Source organism: Dipodomys merriami, unplaced genomic scaffold (assembly GCF_024711535.1).
Source record: "Dipodomys merriami isolate MVZ:Mamm:240054 unplaced genomic scaffold, mDipMer1.0.p SCAF_63, whole genome shotgun sequence".
In the NCBI taxonomy this organism is placed as follows: Eukaryota; Metazoa; Chordata; class Mammalia; order Rodentia; family Heteromyidae; genus Dipodomys; species Dipodomys merriami.
In genome coordinates this window covers 1,546,305-1,571,222 of record NW_027206213.1, presented here as the reverse complement: position 1 = coordinate 1,571,222, position 24,918 = coordinate 1,546,305, and the positions used below count along the sequence as shown (strand labels likewise).

Here is a 24,918-nt window from a genome sequence, read left to right as displayed (position 1 = left end):
GGGCATTTAAGCTCCCTTCCAGGGGTGCTCTTGCTCTAGCCTGGCCAGCTGAGTGTGCTCCACGGGCTGGTGGAGCTCTCAAACAGTTCCCAGTTTTAGTGGGTCCTGTGGTCCGGGTGCTGGGGTAGGGAGTCTAGGTCAGGGTCTGGGGATTCCCTCCAGCTCTGGTCTCCCTTGAGGGATACACTTCCCCTGTGGGGTACTCACCCTGGAGCTGGTTGTTTCTGTGTGGTGTAGGTCGTCAGTTGTTGTTGCAATCCGCGCTGGGTTGGGCGGTGGTGGCTCTGTGTGATTCTTTTCTGTCTCTGCCTCTGTCAAAGCTGTTGGGTCAAGAGTGTCTACGCTCAGGCAGCTTCTTCTCGGTACCTCTGGGGCCCAAGTGACCCCGCCGGGTTGTTGCGATCGTGATCGGGCGGGCGGGTGGTCTGCAGACAGGACCCTTTGTGGCGCCGAGCGGCTTTGGCGGGATGGAACCTCTCTGCTCGGGTGGAGAGTGCTGGATCGTTGCGATCGCGATCAGGTGGGCCGGGTGGTCTGCTGCAGGTCCTTTTGTCACTCTGCTGATGCCGAGCGGCTTTGGCGGGATGGAGCCTCTCTGCTCGGGTGGAGAGTGAGGGGTGGGGGTGGGATCCTCGTGGAGACTCCCGGCTGGTAGGTTTCTCTGTTCCTGGCGATCTGCTGTTCTGCAAACCAGTACCTGATGTTCTGAAAGTGGCCCCCTGTGTCTCTGCTGTTTCTCTGGGGCTCCCCCAGCCCCTGCCGGGGCCGGCTGGCCGGCGGCTTGGCGCACTGCCGCGCGGCCAGTAAATGTTGGGGGAGGGGTCTTCGCTTTTCTCTGTTTTGAAATTCTTTTCCTCTCTTTCTTTTTTTGTTATTCTCCGCCTCTGGTTTTTCTCTGAGTGTTCGTCTTTTTGTTGTTGTCGGTCTCTTGGGGAGATTAAGCGTTGGAACTCGAACTCTCTTTTTGGTTGGAGAGAGCTGTGGCGTTTCCCTACTGCCCCGTCGCCATCTTGGTCTCATCTTCTCAATGTTGTTTTGATTTGCATTTCTTTTATGGCTAGGGATGTTGAACATTTCTTCATGTGTCTATTGGCCATCCTTCTTTCTTCTTCAGAGAAGTTTCTCTTTAAGTCTTTCGCCCACTTATTTATTGGGCAGTTGTTTCTTTGCAGATTTGTTGTTGGGGGGTTTAATTTTTTGAGTTCCAAGTATATTTTAGATATGAGACCCTTGTCCGTTGTATGGCTAGTAAAGATCTTCTCCCAATCCGTAGGCTTTCTATTGATCTTGCTAGCTATGTCATTTGCCCTGCAGAAGCTCTGCAACTTTATGCAATCCCATTTGTCCAACCTTTCTTTGATTTGTTGTGTTTCCAGGTCTCTATTAAGAAAATTTCGGCCTGAGCCAAGGAGAGCTAGGGTTTCTCCTATTTTATCCTGTAATGTTTTCAGAGTGTCTGCTTTGACTTCGAGGTCTTTGATCCATTTGGAGTTGATTCTGGTGCAGGGTGATATATAAGGATCTAGCTTTAGTTTTCTACATGTAGTTAACCAATTTTGCCAGCACCATTTACTGAAGAGGCTGTCTTTCTTCCATTCTATTGTTTTAGCTCCCTTATTGAAGATTAGATGGCTATAGGTCTGTAGGTTCATTTCTGGGTTTTCAATTCTATTCCATTGGTCCTGAGGTCTGTTCTTATGCCAATACCAAGCTGTTTTGATTACTATGGCTTTATAGTAGAGTTTGAAATTTGGTATTGATATTCCTCCAGCAGTATTCTTTCCGTTGAGGAGCGTTTTTGCTATTCGGGGTCTTTTATTGTTCCATATGAATTTTTGGATTGCCTCTTCTATTTCCTTGAAGAATGAGGTTGGAATTTTGATAGGTATCGCGTTGAATTTGTAGATAGCCTTGGGAAGTATTGCCATTTTCATGATGTTAATCTTTCCAATCCTGGAGCATGGGAGTTTTTGCCATTTTTTAAGTTCTGTGTTGATTTCCTTTTTCAAGATTTTAAAGTTTTCATCATAGAGGTCCTTCACTTCTTTGGTTAAGTTAATTCCTAGGTATTTTATTTTTTGTGGGGCTATTACAAATGGAGTTGCTTTCCTAATTTCAGCCACACTTTTCTCATTGTTGGCATACAGAAAAGCCATTGATATTTGGGGGTTAATTTTATAACCTGCTACTTTACCAAAGTTTTGAATCAGCTTGAGTAATTTGGGAGTGGAGTCTATGGGATTCTTTAAATACAAGATCATGTCATCTGCAAAGAGGGAGAGTTTTATTTCTTCTTTCCCTATTTGGATCCCTTTTATTTCTGCATCTTGTCTTATTGCTGTAGCTAAGCATTCTAATACTAGATTGAAGAGAAGTGGAGAGAGTGGGCATCCTTGTCTTGTTCCTGAGTTAAGAGGAAATGGCTTTAGTTTTTCACCATTGAGTATAATGCTGGCTGTAGGTTTGTCATATACAGCCTTTATTGTATTGAGGAATGTTCCATGGATTCCTAATTTTTTCAAAACCTTCATCATGAAGGGGTGTTGGATCTTGTCAAATGCTTTTTCTGCATCTATTGAGATAACCATGTGGTTCTTTTTCTTGCTCCTGTTGATGTGATGAATAATATTAATTGATTTGCGTATATTGAACCAGCTTTGCATCCCTGAAATGAATCCTGTTTGATCATGGTGTATGATTTTTTGGATGAATTGTTGAAGTCGATTGGCCAAAATTTTGTTGAGAAGTTTTGCATCAATATTCATCAAAGAAATGGGTCTATAGTTCTCTTTGTTTGATGAGTCCCTGCCTGGTTTTGGGATGAGGGTCATGATGGCTTCATAGAATGTGTTCGGTAGTGAGCTTTCTCTTTCAATTTCATTGAATAGTTGGAGGAGTATTGGTTTGAGCTCTGCTTTGAAGGCCTTGTATAATTCCGCTGTAAAACCATCTGGTCCTGGACTTTTCTTAGCTGGGAGGTCTCTTATTGCTGTTTCTATTTCAGTGCTTGATATGGGCCTGTTAAGATAGTTTAACTCATCATGGTTTAGTTTTGGCATGTCAATATTTGCTAGGAAAAGGTCCATTTCTGTCAAGTTCTCAAACTTATTAGCATAAAGTTTTGAGACGTATTCCCTTATAATGTTCTGAATCTTGGTTGTTTCCGTGGTGATGTTTCCATTCTCATCTCTGAGTTTATTAATTTGGGTGTGTTCTCTTCTTTTTCTGATAAGATTTGCTAAGGGTCTGTCAATTTTGTTAAGTTTTTCGAAGAACCAACTCTTTGTTTTGTTGATTCTTTCTATAGTTTTTTTGGATTCTAATTCATTTAATTCTGATTTAATTTTGATTATTTCTTTCCATCTACTGGATTGGGGTTTATCTTGCTGCTCTTTTTCAAGGAGGTTTGATGTGTCATTAAATTGTTAGTTTCAGATCTCTCCAATTTGTTGATGTAGGAGCTCAGAGCTATAAACTTGCCTCTGAGTACTGCCTTTGCTGTGTCCCAGAGGAGCTGGTAATTTGTGTGTTCATTTTTGTTGAATAGCATGAACATTTGAATTTCCTTTCTAATCTCTTCCATGACCCACTCATGATTCAGCAGTGTGTTGTTCAGCCTCCATGTGATGTCGGACTTTCTTTGGTGGCTTTTGGTGTTGAGTTCTAATTTTATTCCCTTGTGGTCAGAGAGGATGCAAGGTATAATTTCAATGTTTCTGAATTTAGACAAGTTTGCTTTGTGGCCTAAAATGTGGTCTATTTTGGAAAACATTCCATGTGCTGCTGAGAAAAACGTGTATTCTGATGCTGCTGTGTGAAATGTTCGGTAGATGTCTGTTAAGTCTAGTTGATCTATGCAGCTGTTTAGGTCTGCGGTTTCTCTGTTGAGTTTTTGCCGAGTTGATCTATCTAGTGGGGAGAGTGGTGTGTTAAAATCCCCCAAAATTAATGTCTTTGGATCTATATGGGATTTGAGGGAAAGTAGTGTTTCTTTGATAAATTTGGGTGTTCCATTGTTTGGCGAATAGATATTTAGAATTGTAATATCCTCCTGAAGGAGAGATCCTTTAATTAATATGTAGCAACCCTCTTTATCTCTTCTCACGAATTTTAATTTGAAGTCTATTTTATCTGATAATAGGATTGCAACTCCCGCCTGTTTATGGGGGCCGTTTGCTTGGTAGATGTTGTTCCAGCCTTTAACTTTGAAAATGTGTTTGTTTTTACAGGCAAGATGTGACTCCTGCAGGCAGCAGATAGAGGGGTCTTGTTTTTTAATCCAACTAGACAGTCTATGTCGCTTAATTGGAGAGTTCAGTCCGTTAACGTTAAGAGATAGGACTGAGAGGTATTTGGGAGTTCCTGCCATGTTATCCACCTTCTTGGGGGCTGCAAAAACTGGGTTCTTCCTATGGTTCTTGGATTCTCAGTTTGGGTGCAGTTTCTTGGCCTTCATTGCGGTCTTGTTGGTTTTCTATGTGTAGGACATCTTTAAGAATCTTTTGTAGGGCTGGTTTGGTGGAGATATATTGTTTCAATTTTTCTTTGCTATGGAAGGTTTTTATTTGGCCTTCAGTTATGAAGGAGAGTTTAGCTGGGTAGAGTATTCTTGGTTGATAGTTGTTTGTTTTTAGGGCATGGCATACATCATTCCAGGCTCTTCTTGCTTTGATTGTCCCTGCTGAGAAATCTGAGGTAATTCTAATTGGTTTCCCTTTATAGGTGATCCCTTTTCTCCTTGACAGCTTTAAGGCTCTTTTCCTTGGTTTGTGTTGATCCTGTGTGGATTATAATGTGACAGTGGGATGTCCTATTCTGGTCTGGTCTATTTGGGGTTCTAAAAGCTTCTTGTATCTGAATAGGCCTATCTTTTTGTATGTTTGGGAAGTTCTCTGCTAGGATCCTGTTAAACAAATTTCCTAGACCATTAACTTCTGTTTCTAGGTGCTCCTCTACACCCATTATCCTTAGATTAGGCTTTCTGATGGTGTCTTCCAGGTGTTGGATAGATCTATCATATTTCTTGGACTTGTCTTGGATGGTTGTATGTTCTTTCTCTATAATATCTAGGCTGTCTTCAATCCCTGAGATTCGATCTTCTGCATGGTCTAACCTGCTGTCAAGACTCTCTACTTTGTTTTTTTTTAAATCTCTTTTCCTTCTAATTGGTCAGCTTTGATGGCTTCAAGTTCTTTGTTGAAGCTCTGTTTTAGGTCTTGTATGAATTTTTTTACTTCCTTAATTTGGTGTTCAGTGTTTGTTCTCAAATCACTTAGTTGATTGGTTATGGTTTCTTTGGACTCCCATTCCTTCTGTTGGGTTCCATTCAGCATTCCCTTTGTGGTCTCCCTGACTTCCTTCAGCTCTTTGTTAATGGATTCCATGAATGCCTTTAGTGATCTTTGTGTATTCTCTACCTGGTCTCTCAATTCCTGAATTATTCTTTGATTAGCTTCCTCCCGTTCTGGGATTCCTGTAGTTCTCTTTCCTCTCGTTCGTGGGATTCCTGCAGTTCTCTTTGAGTGTTCTCAGCCTGCTCATTCCATTCCTCCCTTTCTCTTTGAGTATTCTCAAGTTGTTCACGCAAATCCTGTATCAGTTTTTGAGTAGCTTCTTTACGCTTATGATATTCCTGTATAAGCTTTTGGGATGCCTCCTCTCTCTCCCTTTCATGCTCGTACAGAGTCCTTTGTAAGTTGTCAAACTTCTCATTTATCATGGTTGCCAGCAGTGTTTGTAGAGCTATTTGGGAACTCTCCTCTGGATTATTCATTATCTGTTCTGACCCCTGATTATCAAGATTGGGAATTGAGATATCCGGATTTGCCATTTTTCTTGTGTTTTTCCGGCTTACTCTGCCCATTTGAGATGAAAATAGCACCAGTTTTGTGCTAGAACACTATCTTAAGGCAACCATCAATCAAAGTTTGCTTTTGTACAGTCAACAGTCTACAGATACAATCTAGTTCAACAGATACATCTATTCAACATCAAACAACTATACGTTAATGGGCTTTGAACCGCAGAGAAGAATTTGGAAGACCAGAAATTATTAGGGTTAGGGAGTGATGTGTGTAAAAAATAGGGATAGATTGGTGTGGGGGGGCACAGGGAGAGTTAACTATGTCCTAATCCCAATGCAGGAAATAGGTTGGGTAGGATGCAAGTAGAGAGAGAGAGAGAGAAAAAGAAGAAAGGGAATGGGAAATGAAAAGAGACCAGAAAAAATAGAAACGTAAAAATTAATATTATTATGGAGATTAAAAGACCATCTATTTAGTGAGGAATGTGAGTATATTAAGAAAAGGGAAGGGACATAGAGGAGAAGTGAAAAACTTAAAAAAATGCTTAAAATATTATATAGGTATAAAGAGGTAGTACTGCTATTAAGGAATTTAAGTCTCAGAGGTTTTGAATTGAGTAATAAATTTGTGGATTAAGTGTGTACACAATGGGGGATAGGGTCTACTAGTTAACTACGGGTTTATCTGAGGATGTGCAGGACAAGAGTTAAGTCACATAAAGAGGATCAAGAGAGAGGAATAGGTGAACAGGAAAATAAAGGGAGAAAAAGAGATCAGAAGTTCAGTAGAGCTAGACAAAAAACAAAAAGATAGTTAAGAAAGAAAGAGAAAGAGAAAGAAGACAAGAAAAGAAAGGAAACCGCACATTCACGTATTCCTAAAATAAAAATTATAAGAGGAAAAAAAGTTACTGGAAAACAATTATTTTTTCAAAAAAGGCAAAAATTAAAGATTAATAAAATTTTTAGAATAGGAAAAAAAATTATATATATATATATGTAAGGTACCAGGAAAAACAAAAAAAGAAAAAAAAAGAAAAAAGAAGAGGAAGAAAGAAGAAAAAAAAGAAAAAATAGTTCTTTGATTTTTTTTTTTTTTTATTTTTTTGGGAGGGGTGGGAAGAATCCTGTATCTCCCTTTTGTCTGTAATCAGCCTCTGGTTGGAGTCTCTGTTCAGCTTGAGGTCCTGTGGCTTGATTGGTTTCTTAAGTCAGTTTGTTCGAACAGGCAGAAAAATGCTCTGCTTTACCCAAGATTTTGAGATCCCCCTCCCAGATTAGTTTACTGGGAGGGTGATCTGCTTTGAGAATCACAAAAGAGGGGGATGCAGTGGTGAGGCTAGGTTCTGGGTAGAGTTGAGGCCTTTCAACAATCAGTAGCTTTTTCTGAGGCTATTTTGTGAAAAAAAAAAAAAAAACTCAGAGAGCCCAGCCTGGAGCCATTCTCAGGGTTCCTGTTTTTCAGTTGATTGTGGAGGCTGCTAGAGGGAGGGGCAGCCTCTGTCTCTGGTTACCCAGTGAGGAAAGCCACTCCAACGGCTGGTGCCTGAGCTGGGTGACTTCTCCCTGGATGGAGCCGAGTCTGGCAGGTCACTTCGCCGTTAAGTTCTTGTGACCTGCTAAATGACTCGTTTTATTCCAAGGCCTGGGTTGGAGCTGGCAGCTCCTCTGAGCTTTGTCGGTATCCAAGATGGAGATCACCGGTGCTGGGGGGGGAGGGGTGGCCTTCCCTCCTCTGCTCCCTGAGAAGGAGTGAGGACGTCTGGCTTCTACTCACGCCGAATCTTGGATCTTGGGTCGTCTCTGGTCTGCACACTGCAGGATGAAGATGTCCGCTCCTTGTCGGTTCTTGCTGGTGTTGGGTAGAATCCTCTCGCCCGCTGCGTCTGGCTCCTTCATCCTGGACTCTCTGTGTGAGCGCTCAGTTATGGCCCGGGCTGCGGACTCCGCTGCGACCCTGCCGCCATCGCCCCCGCCGCGGGGGCTGCTGGCAGGCGCTCAGATGTGTCTCCTTGTCTCGGCTTCCCCTCTCTTGTCTAACTCTCTGTCCTGTGATGGCACACTTGGTGTGATTCTCTGGCTTAGGACTGTTCACTGGAACTCTAAAACTGCTTTCTATGCGAGAGCTTGTTCAGATTCCAGCTTGTCCTCCGCCATCTTCCCGGAACTTCCTAAAGTGATTTTTTAAGTAAAAGAGAGTTTTCTCTATATTTTGTGGAACTAAAATAGGAAATTGAATTATGATGTTATACATTTTCTTTCTTATATTTCATTTTCTTTGGGCTTTTCACTTAACATTAATACATGCTTAGTGTTAAAAAAAATAGACTATAGGAACATGTGGAATAAAGAAGGAAAACTTGGCTTTGTCCCGTTCTTCCATCCCATTGTCTTACTAACATTTTTCCATGATTCTAAATGTTCTAATTGGATTTATACAAGTAGACATATAAATATACAAGGAGCTAAATGGCACAATAGTATATATACTGTTCTTGTTAAAAGCATCTTTAGAGAGGTTACTCATTTCAATTTCTGCACAATGTTTCATAGGAATGTATTCTAATTTATCATTTCCCTACTTTTGTCTTTTTTTTCCCCTGTAATGAATGGGATAGGCTGCTTAGGGTGATTTTTCCTCCATCTCCCTCAAACTACTGCTATGGCCAGAAGCTGGGGTCAGAGGTACTAAACATAAGTATCTCACATTTGAAAGGAGCCCCCAGCAAGGAGGGAGGATCTATTCTTCCTCATTGAGCCTTTTGAAATGTATATGCAGACTTCACCCTCCTACTCCCAGGCTTTGTATAAAGAAAATAGAGGGGCTGAAAGTTTTAAGGTATGGGGAATTTGCAGTTTGTTGGGAGAAGTTATTGCCTCCCTTTCTGAAATTAAGAGGAGAATGACACTCTAAGAGAATTACCTCTGCCATTTCTAAATACCAACATGAACCAGAGACTGACATTATACTGGATATCTAGTGGATCTGCTGATCACTGTTAAACAGGGAAAATGAAAACTGGATTGTTAAGTCAGTGGGCAGGTTAGGATTACTCAATTCCTAGTTCAGACTTCTAGTTGCTGGAATGTGCCAGTTAGCTCTGCAGTAGAACAGGATGAGATTGGGGAGCAGTTGAGCAGTTTGGAAGTAGAATGTATGGTTTAGTGCCACCAGCCAAGAAATAGCCAAGTAATTGCTGTTCTCATTGCTTATCTGTTAGTATACAGAACTATTATAAAACCTAGGTTCATTAGCAAGATGATAGTCATTGAAGTAGTGTTTTGAAGTTGTATACTATGTTTCCTTAAAAAGAAAAGAAAAAAATATTAAAACACCTAGTTTTAGCCCAATAATGTTGTAAGATAAATCATACCAGAAGCCACACTTTGAAGTATAGAATATTGGAATCTTTATTACACATTTAACAGACTGCAGGCCACCCGTTGTTACAAAGTCCCCCAAATACACATAACACCTCTAGGAAACATGCAAAAGAGGAAAGAAAGAACAAAAACAATAGGAACAAGCCAATTCACCTTCAATGGAGAGCTGAATTGGGGTGCTATGATACTGGAGACGAGACAGGAGATAGGACACAGGACAAGATCACATAGACTCACGTGGCATGGCCTCCTGGCAGCTAGGCTGGTCCGGGCCTAAATAGGTCAGCGCAGGGGGCAGATCCTCAGGAAATTCCCTGTCCAAGGCACTGGATTCAGTAACCTATCAGACAAGTGCCCACCTCTGCCTCCAGGGATCTGGGCAGGGGATTTTCTTTCCCCAGCTTGAAGGCAAGAAGCCAGACCCTAAAATCCACCATTTGGCCAATATGGTGCCAGCCAGACCTCCTTACTTCAATAATATGTTAGTAAATTTGAGCTATTGGAATTAAGCAATGAAACTAGCTGTTTCTAGATGACATCCATCATACATGAATCCTTATTTGACAACGGAGTGAGCATATGTGTAGTTAACACATTGTCATGAGCCTAGAGGTGGTTATCAGGATGACTGGCATTTATCCGGGCAATGTTCATTCTCTACAGGAAGTGTTAAGTCATTAGAGGTCTTTTTAAACAAGACTAGGTTTATTCCTTGTGCTGGTAGTAGGTGTAAATTTAAAAAGTTCTACACTTCTAATGAGAATATTCTCTTGGTGCAAAGCACCTTTAAATTAAATTGGTTAAACAGAAACTTATTCAGACCATTTCAAAGGAAACATACTTTTTGTCTGAATGGGTTCTAACATATCTTCATCAAATTTTTATTTTTGAGCATGGAACAGTTTAATGGTTTCTGATTTTTTTCCCTGATCTTTTGTAGGAAATACTAGATTCATTTTCTCCAATTACATTAAATAATACAAATGTGAACAGTGCAAAGACTAAAACACAGAGAAACAAAACTGTTCTTGATGAACATGAAGTTGTGACTAAGGAAACACCAAATGAAGAGGACAAGGCAGCAAGTTGTTCTGAGAGTTGTTTGAGTGTCCAAAGCAAGTCATTCCCTACTGAGTCTGACAGATGCCATCCTGATTCTGGCTCTGATCCCTCTAGTCCTGAAACTTTGCATGCAAAGGCAACTGATTCAGTTCCACTAGATTCAGAAGGAAACAAGGTCAAGAGGACATCCTGCATGTATGGGGCAAACTGCTACAGGTAAAATGAACTCATAGGTAGAATATATTGCCACTATTCAGTAACATAGAGCCATGGGGATCTATGCTATAGTGTATTAAAAACCTAATAAAAACCCACTGACTTAAAGGTTGGGAGCTTTACCATGTTTCTACTGTTATCACTGGGTTGCACTTTCTGTATGCGTTCTAGCAAATCCTGCCAGAGGCTTTTAAGATACAATGGGGAATTAAATGTTTTATAGGTAGACATGCTGACTAATGCAAAGGTCTAAATACTGGCAAATCTAGACTTGAAAATGGAATCATTCAGACTTAAATACCTGCTTATGTAATGGCTCAGTACTAGAGAGATGGTTTCATAAATAGTTGTTGTACATAGTCTAATTATTAAGATAACTATAGATTGCTTTGGCATCATACCACAGTTGTGTACTTTCCTTTAAATTTTTTCTAATGAAAATAGATTTTTTTCTAATTTTGTATTTAGAAATTAAAAAATGAATTTTTGTGAGTTTAAATGATAATCTCTTACGCTATGGCATCATTATAATGTTTATAATTACATGGCTATAATTACACAGTCTCATTTCAAAAATACTTGTTTGCCAATGCAACTTGTCTAAATAAATAACATAAACAGTGCGTCTTTCGGTCTTCCATGCAAAAGTGTAATTGTATCACATATTCTATTCTCTTAAAAGTACATAATCATTTTAGAAGCCAGGTGCCAGTGGTACACACCTGTAATCCTAACTACTTAGGAGGCTGAAATCTCAGCATTGCCCAGGCAGGAAAGTCCATGAAACTCTAATCATGACTAAACTACCAAAAATGCCAGAAATGGACCTGTGGCTCGAGTGGTAGAGCAATATCCTTGCGCAAAAAAAGGCTCAGGGAAGAGCTCAGGCCCTAAGTTCAAACCCTAGAATAGGCTCCAATTTTTTTTTTTGGGTCCGGTCCTGGGGCCTGAACTCTGGGCCTGGGCTCTGTCCCTCAGCTCTTCAGCTCAAGGCTAGTGCTCTACCACTTGAGCCACAGCGCCACTTCCGGCTTTTTTCTTTTTGCTTATGTGGTGCTGAGGAATTGAACCCAGGGCCTCAGGCATGCAAGGCAAGCACTCTACCACTGAGCCACCTTCCCAGCCCTCCAATTTTTTTTTAAAGTATGTTGTCATTTTAGTATTTAGATAAATGCTAAAATTTTTTATTCATTTTTGTTAAAAGATAATTGAGGATGATTAAATATTTTGTCTATAATCATTTATTCATGTTTAATTTTAATCAGCCTTAGCTTTAGTTTTTTTAAACTAATTTTGATATAATTGATACATCAGAATCTTTAACACTGAAACCAAAAATCCAAAATGTTTTTGTAACAAAAGGGAGAAAATGACATATATTGAGTTCTTGTTATTTGTATACATCATAAAATCCCATTTAAATGCAGCTTTTCTTCAATTTCAATGTTACTGGTTTAGTTCAAGCCTCATGTTCTCTTAATCTCCTATCTCTATATGTCCCCAACATTTATACCATTCTTGCCTCAGTCATTTGCCCATGGGTAAGAAAGGAGAGAGCGAGAGAGAGAAAGAGAGAGAGAGAGGGAGAAAGAGAGGTTTGATATTTCTAAATTTTATCTTGTCCTTTTATTAAAAAAATAACAACACAGTAACATCTAGCTTTGTTTGTAGAAACTGTTGCTTCCAAAAAAGTTTTTCTGAAGGCAGATGTGGTAGTGCATACCTGTGATCTTAGATAGTACTTGAGAAGATGAGGCAAGGGGAATTAGAGAATTTAAGACCAGTCTGGACTATACAAAGAGTTCAAGTATGGCCTGTATGAAATAGTCATCTTATATTTTTTAAAAAAGGAAAATAAGGGGCTGGGAAGGTGGCTCAGTGGTAGAGCGCTTGCCTTGCATGCATGAGGCCCTGGGTTCGATTCCTCAGCACCACATAAGCAAAAAAGAAAAAAGCCGGAAGTGGCGCTGTGGCTCAAGTGGTAGAGCACTAGCCTTGAGCTGAAGAGCTGAGGGACAGCGCCCAGGCCCAGAGTTCAGGCCCCACAACCGGACCCCCCCAAAAAAATAAATAAAAAATAAAAATAAAAAAGGAAAATAAATCAATTGACAAAACCAAACAAAAAAATCTTTCTCAAACGTTTGTTCTTTGGTGTTATACAGTTTTTCTAAGGCTGTATATTTCCTTAATAAACCTTAAAAATAAGATAGAAATTGGAATTATTTCTTACTAATGAATAAAATATTTATTCCTTAATTTGACCTATAACTTTAATCTACAAAAGGTCACACAAATCATTTCAGAGTTAATAAGATATGACAATGTTTTCACCTCTGGTAATTGTGAAGTATCTTGAAGACAAGTGAGAATGAGGAGTGCTGAGCCCTCACATTTGAAAACACCAGAGGCAGCCAGGACAATGAGTCTTCTTTGTTCTTTGTCACTTGCCAAACTTGTTGTCTTGGGGCTTAGACAATAAGAAAAGAGTTCAATGTTCAGGAAGGAAGGAAGGGCCCTGAAAATGGAAGCCTAGACATCTAGGAGGAAAATATGGTATAAGTAGAAATTAATATTGGTTAGGGTAAGCAATAATAATTTATATGGCATGTAAAATACACATGAAATTAAAATATTTGAAAATAGCATAAACATGATTGGGTTATGGGAGTAGGGAACCTATCATGAATGAACTAATGCCTTTCTCACGCGAGTAAATTCTTGCTTTCTTGGTATTATAAGAGTGGGGTGTTACACAGTAGCCTCATGTTTTATCTGTAACAACCCCCCTTGTGCCTTCCTTCCATCAAGTTATATCTCAGCAGGAGGCAATTGCCAAATGCTGTCCTTGTCTTGAAATTTCCAACCCATAGGACAAATGTTTCCAATCTCTCCTTATATATTACTTACTTTCTTTTTTCTTTTTCTTTTTTGTCAGTTGTGGGGCTTGGACTCTGGGCCTGAATGCTGTCCCTAGGCTTTTCAGCTTAAAGATAGTGCTCTACCACTTGAGCCACAGCACCACTTCCAGTTTTCTGGTGGTTCATTGGAGATAAGAGTCTCACCGACTTTCCTGCCCAGGATCGCTTTGAACCATGATCCTCAGAATTTCAGCCTCCTTAGTAGCTAGGATTACAGACATGAGCAACTGTTTGTGCCCAGCTTCTTTTTTATTTTTATTTTGTCAGTTGTGGGGCTTGAGTTCAGGGCCTGGGTGCTGTCCCTGAGCCTTTTTGTGCTCAAGGCTAGCACTCTACCATTTGAGCCACAGTACCACTATCATCCTTACATATTTCTAATAGCTAAAATAACCCATATAAACAAACACTATCCCAAATTTTCATGAATTTTAAGGTTGTGAAAGAGGCCTGGGACTGAAGAGTTTGAGAAATACTTTTAGAACAGTAGAATGAGCTTTGTGTAGTCAAATGGGTTTAATGATTAAGGGGACACATGGGATGTTGTAGAAGATTTCTAAAAGGATTTGTTCTGCTCATTTTCTTAGCAGATGGTGCATAGATGTAAGCACTATTTAAACTTTTCAAGAAGCATATGTTGGTGATATTTCTATTATGTGTTTATTATGGACATATGTGTGCTTATAAAGCATTTGACACTAGAGATTTATAGTTTCTGTGAGAGTCCTGTACTGACTAGATATCATCAACTGTATGTTATCAACATATTGTGTGGGTTCTTATTCTAAAACAATCAGTTGTGTATTGCTTGATACCTGCTATAGCCACTAGATATCTACAATAGTCCTTTGTCACCATCATAGGAAGAATCCTGTCCATTTCCAATGCTTCAGCCACCCTGGTGATGCCGACTATGGAGATGTACAAGTTGTGGGTGAAGAAGAGGCTGATAGCCGGCCTGAATGCCCCTATGGGGCATCTTGCTACAGGTAAGGAACTTGAGTGTTTGGCTCTACCTCTGATGGGAAATTCTCTTCTTTTTTAAAATTTATTTTTTCTTATATTTAAATAGTTGTACAAAGGAGTTTAAATTCACCCTGGCCAATTTATGTGTATAATGCATCTTTTTAAAAAAATTATTTTATTGTAAAGATGCTGTATGGAGGGGTTACAGTTACATGAGTAAGGTAATGAGTACAATTTCTTGTGGAGCATTGTTACCCCCTCCTTTATTGTTTTCCCACTATCCCTTCCCTCCCTGACCTCCCTCACTCCTCCCCATTCCCCAAAAGTTGTAAAGTTCATTTCCAGCATAGTGTCTTGTGGGTATCATTGTTGCAATGGGTCATCCTGTGTCCTTGTTTCAGCATTTTGTTATTCCCCTTTCCCTCCCCAAGTTAGATAACTGTATATACAAGATACAGGATACCAAAATCAAGTACAGTGACAACAGGGGATATACTATAGGGGGAAGAACATATGAAAGAAACAAAAAAATCACATAGTGCATTAAAAATAACAACAACAAAGAAAGATCTCTTATATCTAGATCTTGGGGTTCATTTTGCTTAGCATCATCTTATATGGTCATATATACATAGCTTTAGAGCTTTTCTGCTCATCTGATAAAATTATCCTCAACATATACTAATTATTGCAAATGAGGGAAACCATGAGGGTTTATTATTGCAAATGAGGGAAACTACATTTCTTTGGGTCTGGCTTACTTTACTTAATATGATTTTTTTTTCATTTCCTAACAAATGGGGTGGTGTCATTCTTTCTGATGGAAGCATAGAATTCTATTGTATATATATATTTATTAGTTTCACCCCTTTATTATTCTGCCCCCAGCTTTTCCAACCCTACTCATCCCCTCTAGTTTCCTAGTTCTATTTTCATGTCTGTACATTAATCTAAACTCTTTTCTTTATTTTGAGCAGATTCTCTTATCAAGCCTATGGTTTTTAAGCTTCCATAAATAACACATTTTTATTTTGTTAATTGGTAGAATGTTGTTTCTTTTAGATAATCCTAAATTGTTGAAGTTTCAAATATTATAAATACCTGAAACTGCCTTTATTTCTAACCTTAGAATGCAGATCAGAATGAAGATATTATCTCTGACTCTGTCTGCTTTCTTGACTTCTGCTACTTTACCATTCTTGCCAACACCTAAAGCTCAATCATAACAGAAGAGTAAGAGTGCCTGTCTTCTGTGTTTCTGTACCATGAGTAGAGCAGGCTTATCTTTTAAGGATGTTGCATTATCAGAATGTCCCCCCTTTATGCAGTAAGGATCTAGCTGGGAAAGGATCTTGTCCTTGTTGAAAGCTTCATTTAAGGAATTGGTGAATTTGAATTGAACTGAACTACCAAAGTAAAAATAGGGATAATACTAGAATAGATAATACTAGAACAACATTTTTGCAGCTGGACTTCAGGGCCTGGAGTTTGCCAGGCAGGCACTCTGCCACTTGAGCCTCTCTCCCAGCTCTTTTTAGTATTCAGTTGTTCTTTAGCTTCTCACACTTTCACAAGGCTCAGCCTATGATTATCTTTCTATCCTTGTAGTTAAGGTTATAAACAATCATCACCACAGCTGGTTTACTGAGATAGGGTCTAGCTAACTTTTCTACCTAGCTGGCCTTGAACTTTGATCCTTTCAATCTCCATCACCCTCCTGAGATTACAGGAATGTACCACTATGCCTATCCCAACATAGCCATCTTTTCTTTAGAAAATTTCAACTACAGATTACTGAACCTACTTGGCCACCTCAAGTTGTCACTGTGTTAATGATTGTGGTTTTCAAAAGAGGACAAAATTAGTTTCTGAAAAGCAAATGCTCCATTGAGCAGAAAGAGCATAATACAGATAAGAGGATGTTATGATTGACTTTGCCAATAAACGAAAATTTAAGAGAAATGGACAGATTTCTAGAAAAATACAACTTTAAAAAGCAGATGCAAAAAAAAGGTGAAACAGTCCTATAGCCTTAGAGAAATTGAATGCATAATTAAGTGTACTCAGAGGAATTAGAGGTCATATTGGTTTAATGGCAAATTGTATGTTGTTTCAAGAAAAAAATTATTGCATAGGTTATTTCACAAAAGGTTAAAAAAAACCCTGATAAGTTTTTACAAAACCCAGCAAGAATAATGCAAGAAAGGAAAGACTACGAGACAAGCTTACTTTTCAGTGTGGTTGTAAGTACCAGAGAAAACTAAAAACTGAGTCAGGATATAAATAAAAAGGAAAATGTAATATGGCCAAATAGGGTTTATTTTAAGGAATGAATTTTTTTAGGAATCCATGTTATAATATTAAAAATAATGATGTACCATATGATCAGAATAGATATTAATAGACATCCCCCAAAGTGACAGAAATCAGCATTTACTCATGATAAAAATGGACTGCAAAACAGATTTTGTAGGTCATTACTATAAGGAATATATATGGAAAGTACAGCCAATATTCTTGGAAGTACCATCTAAAAGTGTCCTTCCAAAGTCAGACATGAGACAAGGAGGCCAATTGTTAGTATTTCCATTTGTCTTTGCCGTGAAGTTCAAAGCAGGTGTAGTAAAACAAGACCAAGAAAAAAAAGGATAAGGAATTTGAATTAGGGAAGGGAAGGGGAACAACAGAATGGCGAGACAAAGGACAAGAGGGAACCAGTACAACAGCGATATACATGAGACAATATGTTGGAAATGATCTGTACAACTTGAGAGGGGTGGTGGGGGAGGGAGAGAAAGTAGGAGAAAATTGAGGGAAGGGTTAACAAGTTTGGCAAGAAATGTACTCATTACCTTACTTATGTAACTGTAACCCCTCTGTACATCACCTTGACAATGTAAAAGAAAGGATAAGGATTGAAAGGAAGAGATGAAACTTAACATCGTTTACAGATTATCACTATATACATAGGAAATACAAAGTAGCCTTCTGATGAATTATAAATATTAATAACTGCTTTGTAAGGTTTTTTGATATTAAGATCAATATATAAAATCAATTGAATTTCTATATTCCAATGCCAAGCAGTTAGAAAATAAAAAAGATAGTATTTATAATAACATCAAAAAGTATCAGAGACTTAGGAATAAGTATAATTATAAAAACATCTCTTGAGGAACTATAAAACTTCAATGAAAGAAAAAGCTTTTAGAAAGACAATTATAAAGATAAACATGTTCCTGGTTGCTTTTAAGGTAGACTCTTACTTTTTGTCCATACTAATCTAGACTGCAAACCTCCTATGTACTTGTTCTACTATAACTGAGTTGCCAGGCATGTACCACCATGCCCCAATGGTTCGCTGAGATGTGGGATTGCAAATTTTTATGCTCAGGCTGGCTGGTATCACTAGTCCTTCTGATCTCATCTGACAAACTGGATGACAGTGTGTGCCACTGTGCCCAGGCATCGGTTGACATGAAGTCTCATGAACTTCTTTGCCTGAATTCACCTCAAATCATAATCCTTCTGATTTCTGTCTCCTAAGTAGCTATAATTACAGCTGTGAGCCACCAGTACTCTGCTTAAATGAATCTTTAATATTATATAATGCTCTGTCAAATATGCCAATTACTTTATAATATTACAATTCTGTCATATAAGTAATAATCTGTCAGATTTTTTTTTTCTGGTTGTAAGAGTATTGGTTCACCATGGTGCCTTACATCTTTTCTAAAAGCAAAATCCAAGTGTGACTATTCTTGAGAAAAGTACAAAGATTTGATAAGACAAATGGTATAAAACATTGTTGTATCTATGCCTCTTTAAAAAGAGATCAGAGCAGGGAGTAGTCAACAGAAATCACTCCAAGGCCACTAGCCTACAAGTGCTAATAAATGCATTTCTACATCTAAACATACCTATATAAATAGGGACGATTTTTTTTCCCTTCTAAGCTGTTTTACATTCTGATTCTAGTTGCCAATAAAAACTGAAGTTTTTTTCTCTTGTAAATTTTATTTACGAGAGATTTTTGGAGAATGTGAGATACTGTTGTTTACTTTACCTACCGTGTCAAAAATAAGGAAATAGAAAGATTGAGCTACTGAGATCAAAATCAAATCTTCTCCTTCCTCCAGTCCAGAATTGGTCATGACTTTCTAAAATAATAATGGTAATCATCATTTTAATATAATGACAAAGTACAGTAAAAAAAACAAGAGACCTCTATATTTAACAAAATGACAAAAAAGCATAGTTAAAAGAAAGAACAAAAAAACCTTCAGATAAGGTAATTTGAAGAAATCATTAACTTTCTAGTTAAACAAATAATAGAAATTCTAATTGCAGAATTATAATATGTATTTGCATACTATCTCCTCTCACATAATTGTTAATACTTATGCAAAATCATATCTATTAGGTTTATTATCATTATTAAGCAGAACCAATGTTTTATTATGATCAGTTTACTCTTTAACATTATATTTTGGTTTTTTTTTTCTTTTTCTTTCTTTCTTTTTTTTTTTTTTTGCTGGTCACAGACATTTTACCTTTTATTTCTGTATCATTCAAAGTCTGTATTTTTTTATTTATTTATTTATTTTTGGGTCCGGTCGTGGGGCCTGAACTCTGGGCCTGGGTGCTGTCCCTCAGCTCTTCAGCTCAAGGCTAGCGCTCTACCACTTGAGCCACAGCACAACTTCCGGCTTTTTTTTTTCTTTTTGCTTATGTGGTGCTGAGGAATCGAACCCAGGGCCTCAGGCATGCAAGGCAAGCGCTCTACCACTGAGCCAACTTCCCAGCCCCCAAAGTCTGTATTTTGAAGGTTACCTTTGAATAGATTTTATAGCATTTGTATCTCCCCTGATTATCTCAATATTCAAATTTTTAAGGCATGTATTTTACAATGGGGATATGAAATGACTAGTGTAATATGAATCGTAGAAGGTAAAGGGTTAGAAAACATGGGCTTCAATGTCAGTTGTATCTATTAGTAAGGAGAGCTCTGGTGAATTGCATAAACCCCTGAGTCATAGTTTCTTAATCTTTAAAAGACACTAAAACCCATTTGATAAATCCGTTCCATCTGCCTCAGGAATATAGCTGAGATAAAACAAATTAATCTGTTTCAAAATATTCTGTGAAGTATAAAGCAGTGAATAAATGAATAACATACTCTTTAATTTATTCTTGCATTACTCATTGCCTGCAACGGGAGAAGGAATTTATAAAATAATGATGTGGAAAAGTGAAAATGTTTTAATATAAATTTTGCATTCATTTAGAGAAATATTGGAAAGTCAGTCGTGGGGCTTGAACTCCGGGCCTGGGTGCTGTCCCTCAGCTCTTCAGCTCAAGGCGAGCGCTCTACCACTTGAGCTACAGCGCCACTTCCTTATTTTTGGTTTTTCTTTGTGTGCCTATACTGGGGCTCTTCCTTTGCTTTTTCCACTTAAGGCTGGTCCTCTACCACTTTAGCCACACCTCTACTCCCAGGTTTGTGCTGACTAATTGGAGATAAGAGTCTCATGGACTTTTCTGCCTAGGCTAGCTTCAAACTATGATCCTTAGATTTCAGCCTCCTAGTAGCTAGGATTACAGCTATGAGCTACAATCACCCAACCTCTTTAAATTTTTTGAAAATTATTTACTAGCTGTATACGGCTCAGTGCTAGAAAATGTTTTCACTATTTCAGGATGATACAATTTTTCAATTTAGTTTGGTCAAAGCAGATTATTGGCCTGCCATTTATTTTTACTATAGCCACATGTGAAAAATACTAAATTGTTATGAATCATTAAATAACCCACTGAAATAATCAACAAATTATATTTAGAAAACTAGAAACAATATACATATTATTCTCAAATAGAAACATATCTTAATTGAATGTTAGGTTTATATTTGATTATCATTATCATTTTGCTTCCAGTCTTATTTTAATCTCTTGAATTTGGGCAATTTCAGGGTTTTTTTTGTTATATCTAGGTATGCTCAGGGTTGTGTATACTATGGTAAGTAGTCTTATACTACATGCCAACTGCTTAAACTTCCATGTTTTCGTTTTTTTGTTGTTATTGTTATTTTTGGTCAGTCATGGGGCCTGAACTCTGGGCCTGAACTCTGTCCCTCAGCTCTTCAGCTCAAGGCTAGCACTCTACCACTGGAGCCACTCTGCCACTTCCTATTTTCTGAGTGGTTTATTGGAGATAAGAGTAGCTAGGATTATAGGCATAAGCCATGGGTGCCTGGCTTAATTTGCATGTTTTAAAAATTGTTTTACCAGATATTGTCATGTAGGGTCACAGTTTTGTCAGTATAGAATGAACATGGAAGCAAGAAGCTATACATATGCAGGTATATCTCATTTTCTGCAATTTCATCCAAGGATGAAACAGGAAAATTAATTTTGATAGCATAATTAGATGAATATTATAGTAAAAATATTTTCATATCTTCTATAATATATAGGTTTAGTATTTAGAACAGGATATGTAATTATAAAATTAATTTTTTCCCCTAGACTATAAGCGTTGTTAACATTTCTGACAAAATTAAATTCTATTTGAAAATAAAGGTAATTTGAAAAAAACTAGAAGGCATTCTCCTTTTAAATATCTTACTTATTTAACTAATTTCTTATGTGCTGTACACTGATTATTGTTAAAAGACTCTCACTCTATTTGATGGATTTGATTAGTTTAAGGCAGTTGTCTGAACTAGAACATTAGATACATAATATCCAGCATAGCCCATTGATGGTTGTTCTTGTCTCTGACTCATTCTCTTCCTGTGGTGAGTAACAGAATTTCATGCATCACTCCCAGTCTTACTTGGTAAATTAAGCACTAAATAGAATGTGTACATACATGAAAATGAATGAATCCATGTTAACCAATTTTGAAGTTGAATTTAGATATATCACTTCAGATTTATAAAATCTTATGGACTTGTGTATTATTCTAGGGAAAATTTGTCACCTTGATTTTTTTTCATAGTTGTCACATGTCTTTGATGTAAGCTTATATGGAAAAGATAGTATGTCATATGAAATAACTGAATCTTAAGAATTAATTTGCTTAGCCAAGTATTAGAAATTAATGCATAAATGTATGAAATATGATTGAGGAAACATTCAAGCAGAATTGTATGTATTGTTGAAGGAAAAATTTACCTAGTTAGTATTTATTGTGAATTACTTTTGTTGATACATAGGATTTTCAGATATTGTTGGACATCTTAAAATGAAATTGATTTTTATGCAACAATGAAATGTACAAGATTCTATGTCGAAAGACAAACTTTACAACTTTGGTGGGTGGGGAAGGGTGGGCAGGAATGATAAGGAGAAACAAAGGAGGAGGCAACAATGCTTGATAAGAAATGTACTCATTACCTTGCTCATGTAAATGTAACCCCTCTGTATGGTATTTCCACAATAAAAGACTTATTAATAAAAATTACTAATATCTGTGAAAGACCTAATAGCCTACAGCTCTTCATATATATATTATTTCATCTAACCCTGAGAACAAAGAAACTAGTTCTATGTTTGCCTTTCAGACAAAGAAAGAGGCTTGGTTCACAGATTTGCCCTAAGTCACTGACTTACATTCTGGTTTAGCTCTTCTGATTCTACAAAATACTCCTAGATGGAGTAGCATCTCTCTATTAAACATTTGTAAATAACTCAGTGTTCCCAGGTGACCTGAGTAATTGACTAGAGCTTAATGTCTTACAGTGCTGAGTAAGTTGTACCTCAGGAACCTGTTACAATTGACTCTGATTAATATGATTGTCAAATTTTCATCATTTCCTGGAGAAGCAATACCAATTGTTAATGGCAGGAAATTCTAATGTATTTCAGTCTTAGGTTTCTGTAAAAAGATTCAATGAGTATTTTGACTGTTTATAAGTGTTGAGTGCAAAGCAGTTTCAGCACATTGACAGTCATTTCAACATAGTTAAGACTAAGAATACTCTAGTATATATCCAATAGAAAAACTGCCTCTCAAAGGGATTGCTTTCTGACAGGATCCATAGACTGAAGTTTACTAAATATCATAATTACAATTAGCATTAACTATTGAAAGGTCATTTTCAGTCCAGAAACTGTTTTATACTCCAATCAATGAGAATTAAAAACTTGCTTGTATTGCAAATGACTCTTTCACTTAAAAATCGTTATTTTTCTTTTTAAAAGAATTTATTTTATTGTGAAGATGTTGTATAGAGGGGTTACATGAGTAAGGTAATGAGTACATTTGGTTATTTTTCTTAATAAGTTGTAAAGGTACCAAAACAAATGTCCATGTTTCCTATTTAATAGAAAAAGACAGCAGATGACATGCTCTTATATAGACAGAAATCCCTACTCTATCAAAAAATTGTTAGAAGTAATAAATGAATTCAGTAAAGTTATAGAATATAAAATCAACATAAAAGGCAGTAGTATTTGTTTTTTGTTTTTTTTTTATCTTAATTTTAATTTTTTGTGAACATACTGTACAGAGGGGTTACAATTACATGGACAAGATAATGAGTACATTTCTTATCAAGCATTGCAGCCTCCTCCTTTGTTAACCCTTCACATTCCTTCCCATCTGCCCCCCACCCCCCCACACCCAATCCTCTCCCCCCTCCCCTACCCCCCCCCCCACCAAAGTTGTAAAGTTCGTTTTTGACATGACAACTTATACTTCTCATTGTTGCAGCAGGTCAACCTGTATCCTTAAACGACTTGTTTTCCCCCATCTCCTCCACAAATTATACTGACATCAAATATAGTGAAAGCAGGGGTTATACTGTGGGGGAGGGACATACAAAGCAACAAAGAAATAATCTTATAAATGCGTTAGAAACAAATGCATGAAAGAAAAAAACATTTAAATACATATCTAAGGGTTCATTTTCCTAACATCACATTATCTGACCTTTTCTGCTCGACTCATACATATACTAGATATTGCAAATAAGGGAAACCATGGAACCTATGTTTCTTTGGGCCTGGCTTACTTCACTTATTATAATTTTTTCCAAGTCTTTCCATTTCCTAACAAATGGGGCAATGTCATTCTTTCTGATGGAGGCATAGAATTCCATTGTGTATATATAACACATTTTCTTTTTTTTTTTCTTTTTTTTTTCTTTTTTGTCGGCTGTGGGGCTTGAACTCTGGGCCTGGGCGCTGTCCCTCAGCTCTTCAGCTCAAGGCGAGCGCTCTACCACTTGAGCTACAGTGCCACTTCCGGTTTTCTGGTGGTTTATTGGAGATTGGAGTCTCAGGGTCTCTCCTGCCCGTGCTGGCTTTAAACCACGATCCTCAGATCTCAGCCTCCTGAGTAGCTAGGATTACAGGCCTGAGCCACCAGTGCCCGGCTTATACCACATTTTCTTGATCCATTCATCTACTGAGGGGCATCTGGGTTGGTTCCATATCTTAGCTATGGTAAATAATGCTGCAATAAACATAATTGTGCTGGTAGCTTTAGTGTGGTCTTGTTTGTAAACATTTGGTAAATGCCTAAAAGTGGGATTGCTGGGTCACAGGGGAGCTCTACGTGAAGTCTTTTGAGGAACCTCCATACTGCTTTCCAAAGTGGTTGAACAAGTTTACACTCGCACCAACAATGAAGTAAAGTTCCCTTCTGTCCACATCCCCTCCAGCATCTGTTGTTGTTAGAATTCTTGATTTTTGCCATTCTAACTGGTGTGAGGTGGTATCTCAATGTTGTTTTGATTTGCATTTCTTTTATGGCTAGGGAGGTTGAGCATTTCTTCATATGTCTATTGGCCATCCTTCTTTCTTCTTCAGAGAAGTTTCTCTTTAAGTCTTTAGCCCACTTATTTATTGGGCAGTTGTTTCTTTGAGGATTTGTTGTTGGGGGATTTAATTTTTTGAGTTCCAAGTATCTTTTAGATATGAGACCCTTGTCCATTGTATGGCTTGTGAAGATCTTCTCCCAATCCGTGGGTTTTCTATTGATCTTGCTAGCTATGTCCTTTGCCATGCAGAAGCTCTGCAACTTTATGCACTCCCATTTGTCCAACCTTTCTTTGATTTGTTGTGTTTCCGGGTCTCTATTAAGAAAATTTCGGCCTGAGCCAAGGAGACCTAGGGTTTCTCCTATTCCATCCTGTAATGTTTTCAGAGTGTCTGAAAAGTCAGTAGTATTTGTAAACACTAATAGTCAACTACCTGAAAACAAAATTAAAGAAAAACATTCATAATACAAACATTCATAATTCAAAAAAGAAATGCAAAGGAATTAATTTACCAATATGGTGAAAACATGTACATGGTAAACTATAAAACATTAATGGAAAAAATAGCAAAGACACCAATAAATGAAAAATTTTAATAATTTATAGATATTTTAGCAATATTTAATATTGCTAAACTGTCTGTACTACCCTGAATGCTCTGCTAATTCATATTACTATCAAACTTCCAATGTTGCTGGGCACTTGCAGTTCAAAGCCAGCTTGGGCAGGAAAGTCCTTGAGACTCTTATCTCCAATTAACTAACAAAAAGCTGGAAATACAGTTGTTAATCAAAGTATGGAGC

General features: G+C 37.8%; 1 protein-coding gene across 3 annotated transcripts in view; it reads left to right on the top strand.

The window, feature by feature from the left end:
- Positions 1–24,918, top strand: part of Aplf (aprataxin and PNKP like factor) — a 69,829-nt gene that overhangs the window by 30,068 nt on the left and 14,843 nt on the right. For all 3 annotated transcript variants that reach the window (XM_070004492.1, XM_070004491.1, XM_070004493.1), the window contains exons 7-8: positions 10,128–10,465; positions 14,244–14,369. In XM_070004492.1, the coding sequence (XP_069860593.1) occupies positions 10,128–10,465; positions 14,244–14,369 (464 nt within the window). The remainder of the gene's footprint in view (positions 1–10,127; positions 10,466–14,243; positions 14,370–24,918) is intronic.